The following is a 26,262-nucleotide window of genomic DNA, read 5'->3' as shown; positions in this document are numbered from 1 at the left end:
AAATACAATGGATAAAGCAGGCAAGACTGATGCTTTCCTTGGGGAGATCATGGTTTTTTTCATATACAATAAAGGCCTGCTCCCATGTCTCTGTGTAACTCAAGGGTAGTCAGCCATCCTTGAGAGCCTGAGAGCTTATGGCATACCATGGTCTCATAGCTTACGAGGCTCTTGGTCAGGTCCTTAGAATTTATCATTCCAACCAGGATGCCATTGAAGGAAAAAAGATTATTGTGTGTAATTACTGCATGTGACCAGGTGTAAACAGGAACTGGCACTGGGAAAACTGCTTTTGGTCCTAGGAACAAATCCTATTGATGCTTTTAACAGGGGAATTACAGACCTGCCTCACTCACAGGAGCTCTCAGTTATCCCAGCCTTATTTCCCATGCCAGGTGCTGTCTTTTGGACACCTCAAGGTTTAGGATGGCATCCTCTTCATCTGCTCTATCTCTTCCATGATGTTGCTTTGGCCCAGGCCACAGTCAGGCCAACGAATGGAAAGATTAGGGTTTGAAAAGGTTCTGTTGTATTTTTAATCCTCTCAATAAATAATGGGAAAGTACAGCCATCTCTCTTTGCTTGTGGGATTTGTATTTTCACAGATACGAGCAGCTTCACAGATACCTCAGCCTACAGGTGCTCAAGTCCTTGTGTAAATGGTGTGGGATTTGCCATTACCTATACATATCCCCTGTGTCTTTTAGCCACCTCTAGATTACTTGGCATACTAGTGTAGTGAGAATCATGCACCAGTCATTGCTTCACTGTGTGTTATTCAGGGAGTGAGGCACGAGCAGTCTGTGTATGCTCTGTTCAGACACAGTATCCTTTTCTGAGAAGTTTTCATTCATAGCTGCTTAAACATGGTATGGAAGACTTTGGCTAGGATATAATGAGGAGAAAGCCCCTGAGCTATGACATGGCAAACTCTGCTGAGTCACCCCGGCACTGGGCAAACTGCTTCTGGTCCTAAGAACCAATCCCAGCAAAGCTTTCAACAGGGAAATTACACTGATCAGGGTCAGGGATAGATGCCCCATCTTCATCGAACTTTGCCTTACCCGTTTGTCATGCAGCACACTATGGGGACAGTTTTTGGGTGACACGCTGAGTGATATCGTCTCATTCAGGGAGGTGAAGGTGACGGTGATGGAGTCCTGTCCCAAGACTGTTAGTTTCATTTGTTCATTTACCTGCAGATAAAGAAATAAGCACTCATGGATCCCTGCTTCTTCAAGTCCAAGGTACAAACCCTTGTTGGCTTGAAACTGAGCTTTGTAAGCTTTCTGGGTCGTGTGCTAGAATCTAACTTTCATGAAGAAGACAGAATACCAGTGTCCTTTTAGAGATTAGCCTAGAAAGTCAGCAATGTCTTCTTTCCCTGTTCCTTCTCTTCCTAATCATGCTTGGAAAGAGCTGTGGAGCCACACAGGTGTGTCTGTCAGGTGAGTCAGCTTGAGTCCTGCAGATTATAATAAGACACCATTGTGTCTCCTGGGTCAGAGGAGCTGTGACTACTTGGGTACCAACTGCCTTAAGTCTTGTTCTGTTAGTAACGTTTAGTCTCTCTGAATCTCAAGTTCTTCAGCATGAAGTAGTCATGGAGCTACTGTTCAGTTAAAATAATTGGGGATGTGTAGGCATAACGTTATTATGTAATTCAAATGCTGACTTCTGTATCAAATAACTTCCCAGAGTGGTGGAGGGGTCAGGAAACATTGAGGGAGGCAGAAAAAAAGCCTCTCTCTGGAAGCAAGAGATAAAAACAGACTGACAAACTGTTAAGGTCTAAAAAAGAAGCTAGGTCTAAGAAAGTAAAGTCCTTAGGGAGAGGTTTTTTTTTGTTTATTTGTTTGTTTTTGTTTTTGTTTTTGTTTTACATTCAGAATTTTATTTTATTTTAATTTTATTTTTACATTTTTTATTAATTTATTCATATTACATCTCGATTGTTAGCCCTTCCCCTGTTTCCTCCCATTCTTCCCTCCCTCCCACTTCTCCCCTTCTCCCCTCTTCTATGTCTGTGATTAAGGGAGACCTCCTCCCCCTATATATGCTCTTAGAATATCGAGTCTCTTCTTGGTAATTTGCTATCCTTCCTCTGAGTGCTGCCAGGCCTCCCCATGCAGGGGACGTGGTCAGAAAGGGGGCACCAGACTTCGTGTGAGAGTCAGATCTTACTCTCCACTCAACAGAGGAGAATATCATGTTCGTCAGCTAGGTCTTGGTAGGGGTTCGAAGCTTACTGCCTATATTCTCCTTGGCTGGTGCCTTAGTGTGAGGAGGACCCCAGGACCCAGACCTGCCTGTCATAAAGTTCTTCTTGTAGGTTTCCAGGACCCTGTGGGTCCTACTATTTCCCCATTCTTCCATGCTACTCTTGCCTAAAGTCTCAATAGGATGTCCTTTCCTCTGACCCACTTTCTTGGTAAGTAAAGTTTTTCATGGTACGTATCCCTTGGACTAGTGTTTTGATATAAGTGAGTATATACCGTTTGTCTCTTTTTGCTTCTGGGTGAACTCACTCATTATGATAATTTCTAGATCAATCCATTTGTCCACAAATTTCGGGAATTCCTTGTTTTTAATAGCTGAGTAGTATTCCATAGTGTAAATATACCACAGTTTCTTAGTCCATTCTTCTACTGAGGGACACTTAGGCTGTTTCCATGTTCTGGCTATTATGTATAAAGCAGCTATGAACATGGTTGAGCATATGTCCCTATTGTGTGGTAGGGCATTTTCTGGGTATATTCCAAGGAGTGGGATAGCTGGGTCTTGAGGAAGCCCTATTCCCATTTTTCTGAGAAAGCGCCAGATAGCTTTCCAAAGTGGCTGTACTAGTTTGCATTCCCACCAGCAATGAAGGAGTGTTCCTCTCTCTCCACATCCTCACCAACATGTGGTGTCATTTGAGTTTTTGATCTTAGCCATTCTGACGGGTGTAAGATGGAATCTCAGTGTCGTTTTGATTTGCATTTCTCTGATGACTAACGAGGACGAGCATTTCTTTAAGTGTTTCTCGGCCATTTGATTTTCCTCTGTTGAGAATTCTCTGTTAAGTTCCAAGCCCCATTTCGCAATTGGGTTGTTTGGTTTTGTGGTGTTTAATTTCTTGAGTTCTTTATATATTTTGGATATTAAACCTTTGTCAGATGAAGGGTTGCAAGTGAAGGACTTATTCGAAAAAAAACTTCAAACCTCTGAAGAAAGAGATTGAAGATGACATCAGAAGATGGAGGGATTTACCTTGTTCGTGGATTGGAAGAATCAACATAGTAAAAATGGCCATCTTACCAAAAGCAATTTACAGATTCAACACAATCCCTATCAAAATACCTACAAAATATTTTGAAGATATTGAAAGATCAATTCTCAAATTCATATGGAGAAATAAAAAACCCAGAATAGCAAAAACAATCCTATACAATAAAAGATCCTCTGGAGGAATCTCCATACATGATCTCAAGCTGTACTACAGAGCAACAGTAATTAAAACAGCATGGTACTGGCAAAGCAATAGACTGGTGGATCAATGGAATCGAATTGAAGACCCAGAGATGAATCCACACACATTTGCTCACTTGATTTTTGACAAAGAAGGCAAATTCATTCAATGGAAAAATGATAGCATCTTCAACAAATGGTGCTGGTCTAACTGGATGTCTACATGTAGAAATATGCAATTAGACCCTTATTTGTCACCATGCACAAAACTCAAGTCCAAGTGGATTAAAGACCTCAACTTAAAACCAGAGACATTAATTCAGTTGGAGGAAAAAGTGGGGAAGAGCCTGGGACACATAGGCACAGGAAACAACTTCCTGAACAGTACACCAACAGCCCAGGCCTTAATGTCAACAATTAATAAATGGGACCTCATGAGGCTGAGAAGCTTCTGTGAGGCAGGAGACACTGTCAGTAGAACAAAGCGACAGCCTACAGACTGGGAAAAGGGAGAGGTTTTGAAATTAAAGAAAAAGATTATTTTCTATGTTGAAAAAGATGGACGACACAGTGACACAGTGCATCTGGATTCCATTTGAGTTTGTTTCTCTTGATATACAAATAATTTTTTTTCAATGATGATTTCAGTTTTGTGTATCTTCTTTGGGAGAGATCAGGATAAGGAAGACTTGGAGAAAAAAGAGACTAAGAAATTAGATGCTGAATAAAAAGCCATAGAACAGAGGTTGGAAGAAGCATTTAATCAAAATAGGAAACCTTCAGTTCCAATCTGGAACGTAAGAGGGTGGTTCCAGATGAGGAAAATACAAAGGCTTGAAGAAATTGCAAAATGGCATCCCATTGAGATATTGGATGTAAAGTGTTCAACTATAGGCCAACATGGTCAAATTAGATGGTATATGTATACTTTCAAGGTTCAATTACTGGATGAAGGTCTATATGCTAACCTAGAGATGGAGATCCTGTTTGGTATTGCCTTGGAACAAGGTTATACAATGGCTATGTGCTCCATTTTGCCGAGTTTAGAAAACTGAAATATATGCATCATGTCATAGGTTCATATTCAGAATTCTAATGGGATTTTGCCTTAACTTCTGGATAGCATGATTCTACGGTTAAACATTTCTTAAAGATAGTGACTGTCTTGGAGATGCCTTTGCACACTGTGGCTGATGGTGCTTTAGCCTGCATAGCCATTGGAATACAACATTTTTTAAGCCATTATGACATAAAACCTGCCATATATAAAATATAATCCTACAGGTCAATTATGAAGAAATCTAACAATAATTTTTAAAAGATGTTCATAAAACAAAAGGGGAATATAATACTCCCCAAAATAGACTAAATAATGATTTATTGATTTAAATGAGACAAGTAGCACATCTTCTAATAAATACTGGATTTCAGAAGGGACTGCTGAATTAGATCACCATATAAAGAACCTAGTTCCAAAATGGAAGACAGGAAATGTGTTGCTTTGGGGAAGAATATGTTTTGGTCTCAACAGAAAACAACAGCAAAAAATATGTATTTCATCTAAACTGATGGAAATCAGATTTGACAGAGGGAGACCTCCTGAAGATCTTGGCTGCAGACAAAGAAAAGAAATCAAGAACACCAAACAAAACTTTCTGGCCTGGCCCATCTGGGACACAGAGATCGAACAAGCAAAGGTGAGTTGGGTGTGGGCTACAACCCACATTGCTACCATCCTGAAAAGGCCTGTGGGACACCCAAGTAGCTTTGGCTTGAATCTCTCTCTACCTGCTGCTTACCAGCCTGGCCCATCTGGGACACAGAGAGCAAATAAGCAAAGGTGAATTGGGCATGGGCCACAGCCCATATTAACTGCCATCCCGAGGACTGTGGGATACCCAAGCAGCTTTGGGCTTGGAGATCTCTCAGCCTGCTCCTCTCCTGCCTGGCCCAACTTGGATACAGACAGCAAACCTAGCAGATCTGAGCTTGGCCCAGGCTCCAACAGCCATTGTCCACCATCCTAAAGAGGCCTTTGGAGAGCCCTAGCAAATGGCCTTTGGCTTGGAGCTCTCTTCACCTGCTTCTGATTTGCCTGACCCACATGGGACATAGATGGTGACCCCATAGGAGGGCCATCCAGACCTGTTAACACCAGACGGCTAGAAGCCAGCACAAGACAACATACAGCAGAACTCAGAGCCATATGACACAACCAGAAACCAGTAGTCCTACCACAGCAAGCCCAGGAGATACTAACACCCATGAAACACAAGAATATTATTTTAAATTTGAGGTGGTGAAAATGATAGAAGGAAAATAAATCTCTCAGAGAAATTCAGGAAAATACATTCAAACAGATGAAGGAATTGAATAAGTCCTATAAAGAATTATAGGGGAAAAAAGAACTATAGGAAAATACAATTAAATGGGAGAAAGAAATGAATAAAACTATTCAAGACATAAAAAGAAAATTAGAAGAAACAACAAAAACACAATCTGAGGCAATCCTAGAGTTGGAAAAACCTAGGGAAGAGAACAGGAACTACAGACATAAGCAATACCAATAGAATATAAAAGATAGAAAAGAGAATCTCAAGTGTAGAAAATACAATTGAAGTTACCGATACATCAGTCAATGAAAATATTAAAGTTAAAAAGTTCCTGACACAAAACATCCAAGAAGTCTGGGACACAATAAAAAGACCAAATCTAAGAATAATAGGAATAGAAGGAGGAGAAGACTCCAAGCTCCACGACCTAGAAAACATCTTCAACAAAATCATAAAAAAACCTTCCCAAACCTAAAGAAAGAAATGTCTATAAACATTAAAGAAGCCTACAGAGCTCCAAATAGCCACATAATAATCCAAACATTAAATTGCAGAACAAAGAAAGAATATTAAAAGCTGCAAGAGAAAAAAGGCCAAGTCACTTATAAAGGCAAGCCTGTCAGAATTACACCTAAATTCTCAACAGAGACTATGAAATTGAGAAGGGCCTGGACAGATATCATGCAGACATTAAGTAACCACAGATGCCAACCTAGACTACTATACCAAGCAAAACTTTCAATCAACATAAATGGAAAACAAGATATTCTATGACAAAAGCAATTTTAAGTAGTACCTATCCACAAATCCAGCCTTATAGAAGCTACTAGAATGAAAATTCCAACTGAAGGAGGCTGGCTACACCTAGGAAAACACACCCCTACATAACCCTACATCCACAAAACACACATACACATCCTACCACCATAACCATAAAAACAAAAACAAAAAACAGGAACTAACAACTACTGGTCATTAATATTTCTCAACATCAATGGCATCAACTCCCAAATAAAAAGACACAGGCTAACAGAATGGATGTGACAGGACCCGCATTCTGCTGCATAGAAAAAACACATCTCAGCAATAAAGATACACGCTATCGCAGAGTAAAGGGCTGGAAAAAGGTATTCCAAGCAAAAGGACCCAAGAAGCCAGTTCAGTATCTAATTAAATAGATTTCAGCCAAAACTAAGCAAAAGAGATGAGGAAGGAAACTTCATACTCATCAAAGTAAAAATGCACCAAGATGATATCTCAATCCTGAACATCTATGCCCCAAATGCAGGGGCACCCACATTCATTAAAGAAACATTACTGAAGTTTAAGTCACACATCAAACCCTCACATTAATGGTGGGAGACTTCAACACCCAACTCTAACCAATAGACAGATCATCGAGACAAAAACTAAATGGAGAAATAATGAAACTATCTAATGTCATGAATCAATGGTACAAAACATTTCACCCAAACACAAAAGAATATACCTTCTTCTTAGTACGTCATGGAACCTTCTCCAAAATTAACCATATATTTGGTCACGAAGCAAATCTCAACAGATACAGGAAAATCGAAATAACCCTTGCATCTATCTTATCAGACCACCATGGATTAAAGCTGGAACTCAAGAACAACAGAAAGCCTATAAACTCATGGAAACTGAACAACCTTTTACTCAACGGCCTCAGGATCAGGGACAAAATTTAAAAAAAGAAGAAATTAAAGACTTCCTAGAATTCAATGAAAATGAAAGCACAACATAACCAAACTTATAGAACACAATGAAAGCAGTGCTAAGAGGAAAGTTCATAATACTAAGCACCTTCATAAAAAAAAATTAGAGAGTTCTCATACTAGCAACTTAACAGCACACTTGAAAGCTCCAGAACAAAAAGAAGCAGAGACATCCAAGAGGAGTAGATGGCTGGAAATAATCATACTCAGGGCTGAAATCAATAAATTAGAAACAAAGAGAACAATTCAAAGAATCAGTGAAGCCAATTGCTAGTTCTTTGAGAAAATCAACTAGACAAACCTTAGCCAAACTAACTAAAAGGCAGAGGGAGAATACTCAAATCAACAAAATCAGAAATGAAAAGGGTAGACATAACAACAGACACTAAGGAAATCTAAAGAATCATTAGGTCTTACTTTAAAAGCCTATATGCCACAAAATTTGAAAATCTAAATGAAATGAAATTTTTTTCTTGATACCTATCAATTACCAAAATTGAATCAAGATCAGGTAAACAAATTAAATAATTCTATATCTCCTAAGGAAATAGAAGTAGTCATCAAAAGTCTCCTAACCTCCCCCTCCAAAAAAGCCAAAAACAAACAAACAAAAACAAAATACCAATATTTCACAAAATAGAAACAAAAGGAACATTACCAAACTCATTCTTTGAAACCACAGTCACCTTGATACCTGAAGCACAAAAACAAAAAACAACAACAAGAAAACCAAAGAAAGAGAATTTTAGACTAATTTCCCTTGTGAACATTGATGCAAAAATACTCACAAACCAAATCCAAAAACACATCAAAAATATCATTCACCATGACCAAGTAGGCTTCATCCCAGGCATGCAGGGGTAGTTCAATATAAGGAAATTCATTAATGTAATCCACCATATAAACAAACTGAAAGAAAAAACCCACATGATCATCTCCTTAGATGCTGAAAAAACATTTGACAAAATCCAACACCCATTCATGTTAAAAAGTCTTAGAGAAATCAGGAATACAAGGCATGTATCTAAACATGGTAAATGCAATGTACAGCAAACCCATAGCCAACATCAAACTAAATGGAGAAAACGATAAATCAATTCCACTGAAATCAGGGACACGACAAGGCTGTTCACTCTCTCCATATCTTTTCAATATAGTACTTGAAGTCCTAGCTATAGCAATAAGACAACCAAAGGAGATCAAAGGGATACAAATTGGAAAGATGTCAATGTATCACTGTTTGCACATGATATGATAGTATACATAAATAACCCCAAAAATTCATCCAAGGAACTCCAACAGCTGATTAACACCTTCACCAAAGTGGCTGGATATAAAATCAACACAAAAAAGTCAGTAGCCCTCCTTTATACAAAAAACAAACAGGCTGAGAAAGAAAGTAGGGAAACAACACTCTTCACAACAGCCACAAAAACCATAAAGTGTCTTGGTGTAACTCTAACCAAGCAAATAAAAGATTTGTATGAAAACATTTCAAATCTCTAAAGAAAGAAATTGAAAAATATATCAGAGCATGGAAAAATCTCCCATGCTCATGGATTGGTAGGATTAACATAGTAAAGACGGCCTTCTTACCAAAAGCAATCCACAGATTCAATGCAATTCCCATCAAAATGCCAACACAGTTCTTTACAGACCTTCAAAGAACAGTTCTCAACTTCATATGGAAAAAAATCCAAAGATCTAGAACAATCCTATACAATAAATGATCTTCTGGGAGTATCTCCATCCCTGAAGACAAAAACCATACAATGGAAACAAAAAAAGATATCATCTTCAACAAACGGTGCGAGTCTAACTGGAAGTCTACCTGTAGAAAAATGCAAATAGATCCTTATTTATCACCCTCACAAAACTAAAGTCCAAGTGGATTAAAGTTCTCAACATAAAATCAGACACAACAAATCTGTTAGAAGAAAAAGTGGGAAAGAGCCTTGAGCTCATTGGCACAGGAGACAACTTCCTGAGCAGAACTCCAACAGCTCAGGCTCTAAGATCAGCAATTAATAAATTGGATCTCATGAAACTGAAAAGCTTCTGTAAGGCAAAGGACACTGTCAACAGAACAAAATGATAGCCTACGGACTGGGAAAAGATCTTCACCAACCCAACATCTGACAGAGGCTAATATCCAAAATATATAAAGAACTCAAGAAATTAAACACCACCAAGTCAAATAATCAAATCAAAAAATGGAGTACAGAACTAGATAATTCTCAACAGAAGAATCTTGAAGGACCAAGAAACACAGAAATGTTCAACATCCCTAGTTATCAGGGAAATGCAAATCAAAACAACTCTGAGATTCCATCTTACACCCATCAGAATGGCTAAGACCAAAAACTCAAGTGACAGCACATGCTGGTGAGGATGTGGAGAACACTCCTCCATTGCTGGTGGGAGTACAAACTTGTACAACCACTTTGGGAATCAATCTGGTGCTTTCTCAGAAAATTGAGAATAGTTCTATCTCAAGACCCAGTTATACCACTCCTGGGCATATGCCTGAAAGATGATATACCATACAACAAGGATATTTGCTCAACTATGTTCATAGCAGCTTTATTTGTAATAGCTAGAGATGTCCCTCAACTGAAGAATGGATAAAGAAACTTGGTACATTTACACAACAGAATACTACCCAGCTATTAAACACAAGGAAATATTGGAATTTGCAAGCAAATGGATGAAACTAGAAATTATCATCCTGAGTGAAGTATCCCAGACCCAGAAAGACACACAGGGTATATACTCACTTATAATTGGATATTAGCCACACAGTACAGGATAACCATACTACAACAACCCACAGATCTAAAGAAGGGTCCCAAGGAGGAACCTAGGGAGGATGCTTAATTCTCATTCAGAATGGCAAATATAATAGACACCAAAAGCAGTTGAAGAGAAGGAATAGGACAGGAGTCTACCATACAGATCCCCTGAAACACTCCACCCAGCAGGGGATCGAAGCAGATGCTAAGACTCACAGCCAAACTTTGGGGTGGAGCTCAGGGAGTCTCAAGGAAGAGTTGGAAGATAGAAGGACCTGGATGGGACAGGAGCTCCACAAGGAGACCAATGGAGCCAAAAAATCCAGGTGGAGGATGGGGTAGCTGCAGAGACTGATGCACCAACCAAGGACCATGCACAGTGAGGACCTAGACCCTCTGCTCAGATGTAGTAGACAGGCAGCACAGTCTCCTTGTGGGTGCCATAATATGGGGAGTAGGGACTACCTCTGACATGGACTCTGCTGCCCACTTGTGGATCACTTCTCCCTGGTGGAGAGGCCTTGGCAGGGCACAGAGGAAGAGGATGTAGGCAGTCCAGATGAGACTTGATAGGCTGAGGTCAGATGTTAGGAGAGGAGTGTTCCCCCTTTCTGAGGACTAGGAGAGGGGGAGGGGATGAGGAAGGGAGAGTGGGCCTGAGAAGTGATGAGGGACTGGGCTACAACTGAGATATAAAGTGAACAAATTAAAAAAGAAATCATTAAAAAAGAAAACCAAACAGAACAGGTAACATAATTTGCTGGTCCCTCCACATGAGAACAGCTTTGAGACTGACTGAGACATGAAAATGTCTCCAGCCAGGACTTCAGCTATTCACAGCCAATAAATCTTTGGCTACAAAATCCTCATGATTTATCATGCCATTCATTTAAATAGCACAAATAAAATTTATTTTAAAGCTTGGTTATATAGTTCAAAGTAACTTATATAGAAAACGAAATGCCATACCTGCCTGAATAGAAAGCAAAGAATCATCTTTAACTAATCTGTGGTCAGTGCACAGCCCATACATATATTAATAAAAATGCGTAATACCTTTGAAAGTTAATATTTTTGCAGAGCAAGAGTAACACATACACAAAGACAAGTAACTCAGGTGATCCTACCTCATAGATGGCCTCAATAACTGTTTGCTCAAAAATCTATATCTGGGACAGCTAGCTAGATTAATTGTCCAGCATCACGGAATGCTCCTATCAGGACTTCAGTTAAGATCTGAACTTTCTCAGCATTCAGAGACTGGACAACAAAAGTTATATCTAGCTTTCTTAAAAATGGACAATATCCCAATTTTTTGCCTCCCCCCCCAAAAAAAACTATATCCCAAATCAACAGGAAGCAATTTAACAGAACTATGACCCATTTTCAAGAAGAGGTGGGTGTTTGGGGTCATTCTATGGATGATAGATGTTTGGTATTGTTTTAAAATGACTGGCTATAGGAATGATAAGCAAAAAAGGTAGATTGTTGAATCTCCTTTGAGACAAAAGAACATTAATAGGCCAGAAATCTTACATTGGATAAATTTTGCATATTAATACAGATTTAAGATTATATTTGGTTACAACATGCTAAAGTATTATACCTATGTAATTCATTAAAATGTAATGTTAAGTTCTAGTCATTTTAAAAACTGCTATTATGAACTGTTTAGGATAAGTGAAAAAACGTATGTTAGCAGTCAGATAAACTCTTGGTCATATTACATACCAGTTTAGTTAATTGCAAAAATTTGTTTCCTAGATTGAAGAAATAAGAACTAAAAACAATTCAGATAAGATAGATGGTCTTCAAAATACCTCAGAGATTTGCAGAATATAGCAATTATTGTTGTTGTTGTTGTTATTATTATTTTGTTTATTCGAGACAGGGTTTCTCTGTATAGCCTTGGCTGTCCTGGACTCGCTTTGTAGACCAGTCTAGCCTCAAATTCACAGTGATCCACCTGCCTCTGTCTCCCCTAGTGCTGGGATTAAAGGCGTGTACCACCACACACAGCTAAAAGATTTTATTAACTTAAGGCTTTTTTTTTTTTTTTGACAATGAGACAGGTCTGCATCCCCATTCAACTTCAACGAGCATCAAAGACTTCATAGGTAGTAAGCCTTGGTGTCGATTACAGACAGAATACTGTCCAAACTGGACAAACTGGACACAGGAGAGTTGACTGATAAGCTTTGCAAGGACAAAGTAGGCAAGTCCTTCCTGATTCCTACTTCACAGAAAAGCCTGTTAAATATTCTGAGCAGAAGATGATGCTCTAACACTAAGGAGAAATTCCAGGGAACTATCCAGGCAGCCAAAAATCTCTGTCATTTCTATACTTTTGGAAGCTGCTTGTCTGCACTTCTGACATATTTAGGTAATATTTATTTCTTCTTAAATCTCTGATGGGGTTGAAGACTAGATAAGTATAGTCTCACAACCAAACTTAAATTGTTTAGGATGATAGAAATTGATAGATAATAGAATACTTTATCCAAAGGTACCAAATATACACATGTAAACCTTACCTAATATTTTTCATAATTGTTATTGTTACATATAGTTTGTTATTGTAAGAGAAAGAGCCCTTTATTAGACTAAAAGGGGGAGATGTAAACATAATATTATTGTGAAATTCAAATGCTGATTTCTGTATTTTTCATATCTGGTTGTACTCCTTGTTCTAAGAATCTCCTGTCTCAGTGTAGTGTAAAAACTGCTTCCCAATTGTTCCTTGATATGCCAATAAATCAACTTATAATCAATTGCTGAGGAGGGGGCAGAATAGGGCTGGACTTCCTGCCAGCCAGAGGAAAAGGAGTTAGAGGAGAAAGTAGAGGAGTCAGCCACTAGAAAGATCCAGAAAACATCAGGAGAGAGGAGCTGGAGCAGGAATGCTCCAAAGTGCAAGTATTGCTGGGAGGAAGCCAAATTAGCTTAGAGAGTTAAGAATAGAGTAACAGCTGCTCAGTTATTGTATTGTGAATCTTGTTATTAAACAAATATAAAAGAATCTCAATTATTTGTGTGCTTACCGGGTTAAGAGAGAAACTGAGAAACAAAAAGTTTTATAAAAATAACATTAAATGGGGAAGGGTGACGGGGAGGAAGGATTCGAGACAGGGCTTCTCTGTGTAGCCCTAGATGTTTTGGAACTTGCTCTGTAGACCAGGTTGGCCTCAAACTCACAGAGATCTGCCTGGCCGCCTGAGTAGTGGGATTAAAGGTGTGTGCTACCATCGCCAGAGTAAATGATGTTTTTAATGGCAGCGGTGTCTTTATAATCTATAAATGTTTCTGCCCCTCATGAGAGGATAGTGTCAGAGTATGTACAGCAGGGCAGCTTGTTTAATTCTGGACAGTTTGCCAGTTCTGAACATTATTTAGGCAAGGCCACAGAGCATGCAGCCCTCCAGCACTGCATTCCTCCCAGTCTTCAGTGTTTTCACCTGCAACTTTTCTTTATCTACAGACACCAGCAGACTGTTCTGCAGCAGGAGAGCTCTCTGCTCAGCTCCTCCTACTTCCACCAGTCCAGATGTTGGCCCAGTAGCCAGGGCCTCATCTTCTCATGACTGAGTCTCTGTCTCACATGCTCTGTCATCTGGATCTGGCACATCGGTACTCCAAAGACAATAAGCTATGATGTGCCAAGTCCCTGGACATCTTCAAACTTGCTGATCATTCTCACTTAAGAGAAGCTACCAACTCCTGAACCTCTAGAGAAACAGAAAAAAATGTCATCAGAAACTCAAGCTTTGTGAGGGGCCTGGTTCTAATCTAGTTTTACCTCTTACCAATTGGGCAATTATGAGAAAGTTGGTTACTTTCTCTGAGCCAGGAGACAATAATAAAGCCACTCCTTGAGAGTGTTGAGCATCCTTCATGGGCTAAAACATGCACAAGGCTTAGTGTGGTACAATTTTTATTTACGTATTGTCCTACTCCCTGGGGATTGACCCCCTCCTGTAGCCTGCAATATTTATGTTCTGCAAACTCAGTCAATTCTCTCCTTCTTCTTCTTCTTCTTCTTCTTCTTCTTCTTCTTCTTCTTCTTCTTCTTCTTCTTCTTCTTCTTCAGAGATCATCTGCTACCTGTCATGTCTGTTCTTTCCAATTTCTTGTCCCAGGTCAGGAACAAGGTCATAGGTCCTAGAGAGTTATTACTGCTATTATGTATGCTAACTAAAAAAATAACTTTAAAATGATCATATCTATCCCTAATCCAAGAGAGTCTTGCAATATCTTCATCCTCACCTATCTCTTCAGCTTATTCCATTCATCTGTTGGAATAGCTCCTGTTTAAAAAGAACACTGCCAACATCTTTAGTCATGCTAGGTCTGGCTAGTAGCCTCACTGGTCATTCCACTTATCCATCTTCTGGTCTTTGCATTGCTAACAAAATTATTTTTCATTATTGTTAATTATGTGTGTGTTAGGGGATTATGTGTATGAGAGTGCAGGTGCCCATGGGGGCAAAGCTTTCAGGTCACCTAGAGTAGGAGTTGCAGGTCATTGTGAGACACCCAGTGCGGGTCCTAGAAACCAAACTCAAGTCCTCTGCAAGAGCTGAACACAGTCTTAAGCACTGAGTCAGCTTTCTAGCTATAGTCTCTATTCTTGTTAACCTTTCCACATGGGGGCTGAACTGAGCATTCCTGCTCTCAGCTTAAAAACTAAGCAGCTGGTCCTACTTCTAGTAGAGTTGAGCTAGCCCCAAACAGATTGACCCTCCCACAGGTCACTACAAGCTGAAAAAGAAAACAAGAACAAAACCGGGAAAAAAAAAGCTACTCAGTGGCTCAGAAAAGGGAGCAAAGCCAGGCAGCTTTTGAAGAGCAAAAACTTAGGAAAGGATGCACATGAGAGGAACTTCTGTCTCAAAGCCCCAGCTTAGAGGCCACAGACATGACTAAAACTACCACTTTCTGGTGAAAGAATCCAAATAATAGAATTTGGGAAACAGTCACAATAAAGTACACAAAGAGTCTGGAAGGGGCTGAATCTGAGGATAGCTTAGAATTCCATGTACAAACTTGTCCATATCTCTGGCCAGTCCCTGAACTCTGTATGGGAAAACAGTCTCTCAAGACAGCTCACAGGTAGAGAAATTAACAACATAGCGATTTGAGTTTCTTTCTACTGCTAATAGGGAAAGGTCTATAGCTTCAGCCTGATCAAGTTCTTTGCCTTTTAGAACAAAAATATCCAGTACCATTCTCAGAAAGACATCAAGATTCAGAGAGCCCACAGCATACCAGTGGCAGTCTGTACCCAAAGTTCTATGGTAGAAGAGCGACTGGTAAATCATGATGGTTGACTGAAGCTGACCGTGTTTGGCACAACCAGGACACAGAAATCTTCACACACAAGACTCTGAGACAGCTGGTGTAACTATAGAGAGTGATGCAAGGGAAATAAGCTTGTCATGAATTGTTAAAAGGGAAGTTCTCAGCCAAAGGATAGAAAAACATAAAACTAAAGAGGATTCTAGAATACCGAAATTTAAACTTTTCACAAGATTAGCATAAAAGCAAAAAGAAGATGACAAGGAAGTCAGGGAACTTGGAGATGGATCAAGAGAAATTACACAACTCTGAAAAGGAAAGAAGAAAAATTAGAACTACAAAAAAGTAAGAGCTTGAAAGACCCATGGGACAGTCAGGAGTTAAAGGCCTTTCCTACTTTTCCAAAGGACCAAGTTCAGGTTCAGTTCCCAGCATCCATATCAAGTGTTTCACAACTGCCTGTTGGGGAATTCAGTCCCCTTTTCTGGCCTTTACAAATGCATGCACACACACACACACACACACACACACACACACACACACACACACACGCACATACGAATAATAAATCTTTTTTAAAAGTATAAAATACATATAATAGGATGTGAAACAAGGGGAACACGCCTCCATTGCTGGTGGGAGTACAAACTTGTACAGCCACTTTGGTAATCAATCTGAAGGTTTCTCAGAAAAATTAGAATAGATCTATCCCAAGACCCAGCTACACCACTCCTGGGCATATACCGAAAGGAATCTCCACCATACCACAAGGACACTTGCTCAACTATGTTCATAGCAGTTCATTCACAATAGCCAGAATCTCAAAACAACCTAGGTGTCCCTCAACCTAAGAATGGATTTTTTTAAAAGTGGTACATTTACATAATGGAATTCTACTCAGCCATTAAAAACAAGGATATCATTAAATTTGCAGGCAAATGGATGGAATTGGAAAGTATCATCCCGAATGAGGTAACCCACACCCAGAAAGACACACACGGTATATGCTCACTTATGAGTGGATAGTAGCCATAAAGTACATAATAACCAGGCTACAATCCACAGACCTAAAGATGCCAAGTAACAAGGAGGGTCCAAGGGATGATGCTTGAATCTCACTCAGAAGGGGAAATAAAATAGATATCTGTAATAGATGGAGGGAGGGAACTGAGTGGGAAAGGGAAAGGGAAGGGAACAGGGGTGGGGCTCAGGAGTGGGGAGGGAGGGAGGCTGGGAGAACTGAAGTTGATGGGGCATATCTCTGGGATGGCGAAGGCTTCTGGGAGTCTATGGGGGTGATCCTAGCTGAGAGTTCTACCAGCGGGGGATACAGAGCTTGAAGAAGCCATCTCCTATACCCAGGCAGAACTTCCAGTGAAGTTAGGAGAACACTAACTGACCCACAAAATCTTCTTCCCAAAGTCTGTCCTGCCTACAAGCAGTACAAGGACAATGATGGGGCAGCGCTCAGGGGAATGGTCAGCCAATGGTGGCCCAGCCTGAGACCCGCCCTATGAGAGACAGCCAACCTCTGACACTATCGATGATACTCTGCTATGCTTGCAGAAAGGAGCCTAGCATAACTGTCCTCTGAGAGGCTTCATCCAGCAGCTGATAGAAACAGATGCAGAGACCCACAGCCAAACATTAGGTGGAGCCTGGGGAGTCTTGTGGAAGAATTGGAGGGGTGGGTTGGGGGAGCTGAAGGGATCAAGAAGACCTACATAGTAAACTAACCTATGCCCATGGGGGCTCAGAGAATGAAACACCGGCTAAAGAGCATGCATGGCTGGGACCTAGGCCCCCTACAGATGCAGCAGATGAGCAGTTTGTTCCTCATGTGGGACCACTAACAATTAGAGAAGGGACTGTCCTGGCTCTGTTGCCTACCTGCGGATCACTTTCACATAGCTGGGCTGCTTTGTATGGTCTCTGTGGGAGAGGATTCTCTTAGTCCTATTGCAACTTGATGTACCAGGGTGGGATGGTACTCAGGGGGGCCTCCCCTTCTCTGAGGATGAGGGGATAAGGGAGGATGTGAGGGTGGGGCTGGGAGGGTAAGCAAACTTAAGTGTCCTAGTTTGCTTTCTATTGCAGTAGTAAAGACTTCCTTGACCAAAGCAAGTTGGAGAGGAAAGGGTCTGACTTACATGTCCTAATCACAGCCATTACTCAAAGAAGCCAACACAGGAACTCAAGCATAACAGGAACATGGAGGCAGGGGCTCAAGTAGAGACCATGGTTTGCTCTTCATCACTTGTTCAGTTTTATTTCCTTTCTTTTAAAATTATATTTATTTTCATTTTATGTGTGTAAGTGTTTTTCTTGGCATGTATGTCTGTGCACCATGTGTGTGCATTGTTCGTGGAAGCCAGAAAGAAGAACCTCCTGGAATTGGGGTTACATAGGGATATTAACAGCCATATGAGTTCTAAGAATCAAACTCAAATCTTCTGGGAGAGTAGCCTATATTCTTAACCACTGAGCCATTTCTCCAGCCCCTCAGCTTGCTTTCTAATACAACCCAGGACTAATCATTGCCAGGGGTGGCACTAATTACAGTGTGCTGTGTCCTCCTACATCAATCATTAGTAAAGAAAACACCCCCACAGACTTGCCTAGATGTGGCTAGGCTTGTGCCAAAGTGACAGAAACTAATCCCAAGGAAAACAAGAGAAAACCGTTTTTTAAAAAAAAAAACCTAGCAATTAGGAAAGCAAACAGATCTGAGTAACTACAGACTCTGACTCTCATCCTAAACTCTAGAAGAAAGGCACAATGGGATTTTAAAAAAATGTTCAAAGGAAAAAAGAACGCCAATCCAGAATCTCATATCCCATTTTAAAAAATAGCCCTTAACAATGACATTTTCACATGAAAACAGCAAACTTGTTGCCAGAAGGTCTGTGTTTATAGAAACGCCAAAGAAGTTCTTCAAATAGAAGAGAAATAATACTGGAGGGTAGCTTAGATTTGGAGGGAAGAATGAAGGATGTTATAAATACCAGGATTTGATTTAAAACTGGTTAAAAACAGCATAGAAACTACCCAGAACCTGATACCTGTCATCTCACCCTATGTCATCCATGTCCCCTTTCTTTCACCATACCATTATAGGAAGCACATATGAACTCTTAAAAGATGCCACACCAGACCCCCCCCCCCCACACACACACACAACACAAAGCCTTTAGGAGTAATGTTCTGAGATACCAGAAGAAATGCAATTAGATTTCAGGGTCACCCAGGGCAAAGATTAAGAAATATGCCTACAGGAGATAATCTGGCCAGCTGCAGGGAGGAACCAGCCTTTCCACACTCCTCCCCTCTGGGATAGAGTTGCTAAAAGACCCAGTTTTATGGCCACATTCCTTCTTGCACACCAGAGATAGGGTTAATAAGAAACCAGACACTTTCTTGGGCAAGGTAGTGAACAAAGAGAACAAAGGAAGCTAAGCCATGGGGGTCTTGGTGCCTTTTTCTGTGGCCTGTCACCTTTAGACATTAGACCTCCTTATGTTACTCAACCAATAGGCGCTTACCAGGCTGGAACTCCCCTGCTTTGGGGCAGTGGGGCGAATAGGAACCTATAAATTTACCCTCAGCTCAGAGTTTGAGCCTCTTTCTGGGTGCCATTGTGTTGGTGACAGTCAGAGCCTGGCTTGAGTTGAAAAAAATTAAAGGTCCTTGTGTGTATTGCATCAGTATGAGTCCTGGTGGTCTTTTCGGGGGGTTCTCATGATCTAGGTATAGCAGTTCATTCTTTTACTTTATCTAGAGTCTTCCTCCCTCCCTCACCTCTGAATCATACACTGTCACTTCTTCATGTTATATGTCATGGGCCACCTTCTATTCCAGCCTGCTTCTGACTATATAGACCTTTGCTGTGCTGCTTCAGGTTGAGCTAGAATAAGGCACAGTGATAAATATTTGGGCATGATGGTGCATACTTATAATCCTAGCGTGCATCAGACTAAGAAGAAAGATCAAGAGTTCTATATTATTATTATTATTGCCTGTCTATATTATTGCCACAAATAGGCATTATTTTGCAGCAATTTCCTTTGAGCTAAAACACTGTCCTGGAGGCTCCTAACAACTTAGGAAATAGACAGGCTTGCAAGTCCAGGAAAGCAAAAATTTTAAAAGATTCACAGGGCCCCTGCCTAGGATGTATAAGAGATAAACAACTTCTGAGGAGGTGGCTCTGGGACCAGCTGAGCTTTATGGAGAGACTCTGGCACCTGCCCAGCTGTCTACAAGCTGTGTAGAGAACTCCAGGCAGGCATCTTTTATGCCAGGGATAGCTGATAATGCAGCTAGTTGCTTTCGAGTCATTCACGCTTTTTAAGTAACTCTCACTCATACTTTGATAACTAACTCCAACAAAATGATTTGCCTGTCAAGCCAGAATGTTTTTAGGTCATGTGTTCTATGAGGAAAGTCACACAATGGGAACTATTTATATATAAAAAAAGCTATAAGGTCATGGACAACCTAAGTTCAAGCCCTGGGACTCGAGAGAGGAGAGACAGAGAGAGAGAGAGAGAGAGAGAGAGAGAGAGAGAGAGAGAGAGAGAGAGAGAGAGAGAGAGAATATGGTTGGGGGAAGGGAGGGAGGAGAGGAGAGGAAAGAGAGGGAGAAGGAGGAAGGAAAAGAAATATATGCTGTACATTGATTAAGTATGTTCCTTACTTAATCAAATTACTGTCTTACACTCTGATAGCTGAATAATAATTCTGGTCTAAGAATTATAGTGATACAGAAACAAGTGAATTAAAGCCTTACTTCTAGCATAAGCATGCCAAGTTCTGCTTTTGTGCCCCTGCTGGAACAGCTAGCTGTCTGATTAGACAAGTCCTGATTACTGACAGTAGAATGCCCTAACTGCTACCCATGTTTGCTTAACCACAGTGAAATTTCCCCTTCGTGGTCATGAAATGCAAAGGCCACTGAAAATGGCTATGTAGGCAGGAACTTTTAAAACTGATGCCCAGCCTGTACAAACTGTAGAAAACTACAAGTGAGCAGTTGGACTTGCAGAGCACGAGCTCAGTCCAGGCCAACAAACAGAAAGTGAGCCTCAGTTTTCCAACTCTTCAAGTAGTACTTGGTTCTTTAGTAGCCAGCTTTCTACAATACAAAATAAAATTTAGACGAAACTTAAAAAAATAAAATTATTCAAAATAGTCAATTATTTTAAACATTGCTTCATAAAATGAAGGCTATTTTACAACAAAATCCAGTAGGAAGGAGGTTGCCATGAAGGATCAGGACAGTACGGCACAGCCGCGCAGACTAGTGGAAAGCAAGTAAGCCCACTTTGCAGCACTGCTGCCTGGCTCATGACCTCTGAACAAGATGTTGTGCTCCCTGGGGGCAGTGCTGCCTTACAGGTGTGTGCCTTTCAATGCTGAGGAGCCTGTTGCAGCCACCCCTACCCGTGCTGCTCACATACCTTGTATTCCAGAGACAGCAGGGTCTCAGTTTTATTAGACCAGCTCCACCTGTGGACTACGTAGCCCTTTTGGTCATTTGTGATCCCGCCTTCCTCGTCCAAAACCAAGACATATGGACAGCTAGGAGATACATAAAAGACAGAAACTACTTAGAGGCCCTGAGAGAACCCCTTATCACTACAGTCTACAGACTGGCATGGCTGGGAGAGTCTGCCTGAGGAAAGTTTACCTGACATAAAGAATCTGAGGAAGGGAAGGAAAGAGTCTGAAGACTCTCATGAGCAGCTTAACCTTTCCACTCACTGTAGTCCTTATACCAACTGATGCTAGTGGGGACATCTGTGGAGAAGGGACAGGCAGAGGCAGATAATACAGGCTCAAGCAAAACCCAAAAGATGAAAAATTAATTTTTCCTGTAGCCCAGGAGCCTGGCACAAAATATCAAGTACCAAAATGTGAACTAAACATCTAAACATGAAAGGAAGTCACTTCTTCCAAAAACAACTTATGAAAAGGCAGACAAAAATCAACTCTTAGCTGTCAAGAGTATGCACTGCTCTTTAGAGACCCACGTGTGATGGTTAACTTGAGCTGCCTCTTTGAGTAGCTTGGAAATGCCTAGATTAGTGGAGCATGCCTCTGCGTCTATCTGTGCTTTAAGAGATGCATAGATCCTGGGGTTCTGTCTTAATCAGTAGATTAATCCTTTGATGGGTTCAGAGGACGCTGGCATTAGGAGGTAGCGAAAGGCAGGTGAGGCCTGGGTGGGGGCAGTTGGTCACTGAGTTGTATCTTGGGGATGGCTATGTTTTGCTCTGATTGCTTCCTGTAAGTTCCTTTCTCAGTTTCCTAGGCGAACCATGACATGAACTACTCTGATCCACTGTACTATGGCAAACTAACACTTCTGAAATTGTGAACCAAAATAAATCTTTCCTTCTTTGAGTTGTTTATGTCAGCTGTTTTGTCACAGCAATGGGTAAAGTTACCAAACACCACAGAAGTTCTGTTCACACATCTTGTCCATCCACTCTTAGTGTAAGACATTTTTTTTCCCACTAAAGAATTCTTCCAGGGGTTAGAAATGGGGGTGTGGTTCAGTAATAGAGTGCCTGTTTAGCATATATGGTCCTAAGCACTGAAAAACAATAGCAATAAAAACCCTGTGTATCTGACAAAATGGAGATCTTAGTGTTCTGGGGTACCCCATGGGAGACTGGGAGTGAGTTACTTCTCACTGTGGAAAATGCAACATAGTCCTGAAGCTTGGCCACCAAGTACAACATGTTCCTACAGGCACTGCTTTACCCTGCCTCGGTGCCTCCCTAGACTCCTCCTTTAACTTGTAGTCACCCACCTTACTTCCCTTGACCTACTCACCTGTTCTTCATGTTGTAGTAAACACAGCCCTGGCCTTCAGCATTGAACAGAGCCAGAAAGGTGTTAGGAATGTCATTAAAGAGGCAGGTGATGGATCTCCCTCTGCAGCACGTGGGAATCTGAAGCATAGCAATGTTCCCGGAAGGATAGCTGGCAGATACAGTCAAGTTGCACTAACAGAGAACATTCCAGGTGCTGGCCCTCAAGGTGCCCAGAGAGACGCATGAAAGGATTCTTCTGTTTTACATTGTTCTCTTCCTTAAAGACCCTGTCTGTGCTTTGCATGTGTCACAATTAAATAACTATAGAACTCAGCCACGCTCTAGGTCCTTCCTGTATCTACTTCCTATTCCTCACACTGCCATATCAGAGGTGGTCCTATCTCCATTTCACCTGGCAGTAGGGTTTTCACATATCTAAATAGTGCTGGAGACAAAGACTTTTAGCACTAAAACATGAAGGTCTCAGGAAAACCAGGGTAAGGAGGCATCATAGTGATAAATCCAAGGCGTAGAAATAGCCCTGACCCATCTCACACCACAATGAGTGACAGCCAGGTCATGATCTCTAGAACCAGCAGTGTTTCTAGCAGTATGAAGCTGCCTCCCCCTTTGGCTAATCTGGTAGGAAAATCACCTCTCTCTGCTTCTTTCCTAGCTCAGAGGCCCCAGGAAGCATTGCTCCTCATAAGGGCACAGTGTCAGCAGCTACTTCTCTGTGTAGAACTGCAGAAGTGGTAGAGACTGGCACTGCAATCCATCCTCCTAAATCTTTCCCAACAACTAAATAAAAACAGAAATGGCCCAGGCAGTGGTGGTGCATGCCTTTAATCCCAGCACTCAGGAGGTAGAGATAGGCAGGCCACTGTGAGTTCGAGGTCAGCCTGGTCTACAAAGCGAGTCCAGGATAGTCAAGGCTACACAGAGAAACCCTGTCTCAAAAGTCCAAAAAAACAAAACAAACAAACAAACAGAAATGGAAGAAGGAAGGGTGATCATCAGGTAGAAATGACACAGAGTAACCTATCAGAAATTCTAGAGCTGGATAGGTAGTACAATGATTGAAACAAAGATTTCACCAAAAACAAACAAACAAACAAAAAAAACACAGCAGCAAGTTAAAACAATACAAGAAAAAAAACCATTGTATTGGAAAACAAATGAGCTATCCAGACCTTACAACACAAAGGAAAAGAAGAAACTGGATATGATAGCTCATGCCTAGAACCTCAGAGCTTGGGAGAGTGAGGCAGGAAAACACTGAGCTACCTAGTTTCAGGTCAGGTCAGCCTAAAGTACAATGTGAGATACTGTCTGACAACAACAAAGCCAATAAAGACTAGAACCTCAGTGCCCCGGGAAAGATTATCAGGCACACCAACGTATGCAACGTATGCATACAGAAATCCAGGAAAGAGGAGACAGAGAGGATGCCTGAAAAAGTAAAACACACTGGCTGAAGCTGGGGCATGCTTGTGCACATCTTTAATCCTAACATTTAGAAGGCAAAGGCAGGCATATCTCTGTGAGTTCCAGGACAGCTAGGGCTACCCAGAGAGACGGTTTCAGGAAAGGAAAGAATGAACTGGCAGGATTCACAAAACTTGTTGACTTTAAAAACTTACCATAAATCTTTAATAATTAAGTCAATGTGGTCTGGCATAAGGAGAGAACATCAAATTTAGAATTAAAATGAGTCTAAAAATAGATCTTTCCATCTATAGTCAATTTATTTTTATGAAGATCTCCAGGATTATTCAAAGAGGAAAAAAAATGGTCTCTTGAATAGATGGCACTGGGAAAATAGGATACCCATGTGCAGAGGGATGAAACTGGCCTGTTAGCTCATACAGGATGCAAAAATTGGCTCAGAATACTTCAAAGAGCCATATTAAGAGCTTCCCCTATAAAGCTGTTAGAAAAAGACACTGGGTAGATCTTTATGACCTTGGATTTGGCAGTGATGACGTGGATGTGAAACCAAAAGCATTAGCAATACAATGGGGAAAATTGGGCTTCATCAAAATTAACAGCCTTTTGGTTTAGAGGCAGAGCTCAGTGGTAGAGTGTGTTTGATATATTTGAAGCCTTGGATCCAAGTCTTAGCAACTGCCTCACCAAAGGCAATGAAAGGACGAGCCAAAGACTAGAACACACACTTCTCCAAAGGAGTAAACGTAAAACTGTTCAGCATCACTGCCCCTGGAAAAGCACAAATCCAAACCAGGGGATTCTAGTTGATTTATGGGAGGAATGATGAAATTAACACAGAGCTGGTCTGAGGGCTGCACCAGGAGGTTCAAATCAGTTATGGCTTGGAACTGTTCACCACTGAGACTTACCATTTTCATCTGAACTCTGTGTGTAAAAACAGAGTTGGTGGCTAAAGCCAGCATTCTACAGAAGCCAGGAGATGATGAAAAGCTTTCCAAATATGTTTCACTCAGGAGGGATCCAACAGCTAAGGTGTACCTTAGCCTTGGAACACAGTGACACAGAACTTCTGGAAGATTGCTGGATTCCAGAAATAAATCCACACACATGATTTTTGACAAAGAAGCCAAATCTATTCAATGGAAAAAGGATAGCATCTTCAACAAATGGTGTTGGTCTAACTGGATGTCAACATGTAGAAAAATGCAAGTAGATCCATATTTATCACCATGCACAAAACTCAAGTCCAGATGGATTAAAGACCTCAATATAAAACCAGATACACTAAACCTGTTAGAAGAAAAAGTGGGAAGAGGCTGGAACTCATTGGCATAGGAAACAACTTCCTGAACAGAACTCCAACAGCCCAGCCTCTAAGGTCAACAATCAATAAATGGGACCTGATGAGGCTGAGAAGTTTCTGTAAAGCAGAAGACACTGTCAACAGAACAAAGCAACAGCCTACAGACTGGGAAAAGATCTTCACCAACCTTATATCTGGGAAAGGCCTAATATCCAAAACATAAAGAACTCAAGAAATTTAACTCTACCAAACCAAATAACCCAATTAATAAATGGGGCACAGAATTAAACAGAGAATTCTCAACAGAAGAACATCGAATACCTGAGAAACACTTAAAGAAATGCTCAATGCCCTTAGTCATCAGAAAAATGCAAATCAAAATAACTGAGATTCCATCTTACACCCATCAGAATGGCTAAGATCAAAAACTCAAGTGACAGCACATGCTGGCAAGGATGCGGAGAAAGGGGAACACTCCTTCATCACTGGTGGGAGTGCAAACTTGTACAACCACTTTGGAAATCAATCTGGTACTTTCTCAGAAAACTGGAAATAGGTCTACCTCAAGAGCCAGCTATTCCACTCCTTGGAATATACCTAGAAGATGCCCCACTACACAACAAGGACATATGCTCAACCATGTTCATAACAGCCTTATGCGTAATAGCCAGAACCTGGAAACAGCCTAAATGCCCCTCAGTCAAAGAATAGATAAAGAAACTGTGGTACATTTACACTATAGAATATTACTCAGCTATTAAAAACAAAGAAATCTGGAACTTTATGGGCAAATGGATGGAACTAGAAATGATGATCCTGCATGAGTTAACCAAGATCCAGAAAGACTCTCATGCTATATACTCATAATTGGACACTAGCCCAAAAGGGATGTCCGATGAAAGTCTTCACTTACCAGGAGATCAGAATAGGTGTGGGCACTTCCTACTGGGACTCTAGGTGAGGGAAATATGGGAGAATGGGGAAACAGAAGGATCCAGAGGGTCCTAGAAACCCACAAGAACAACATCATGACAGGTGGATATGGATCCAGGGGTGTCTGCTCAACCTACTGTACCAACC

General features: G+C 40.9%; 1 protein-coding gene across 1 annotated transcript in view; it reads right to left on the bottom strand.

Annotated features, from left to right (window-relative positions):
- C13H3orf20 (chromosome 13 C3orf20 homolog) overlaps positions 1-26,262 on the bottom strand; it is a 63,465-nt gene that overhangs the window by 22,721 nt on the left and 14,482 nt on the right. The window contains 3 exon segments of the mRNA XM_051154926.1: positions 1,065-1,196; positions 21,066-21,186; positions 22,447-22,596. Coding sequence (XP_051010883.1) covers positions 1,065-1,196; positions 21,066-21,186; positions 22,447-22,596 — 403 coding nt within the window.

This window comes from Acomys russatus, chromosome 13, assembly GCF_903995435.1.
Source record: "Acomys russatus chromosome 13, mAcoRus1.1, whole genome shotgun sequence".
Taxonomy (NCBI): Eukaryota; Metazoa; Chordata; class Mammalia; order Rodentia; family Muridae; genus Acomys; species Acomys russatus.
The sequence above is the reverse complement of the archived record's forward strand: the minus strand, read 5'-3'. Positions and strand labels throughout refer to the sequence as shown.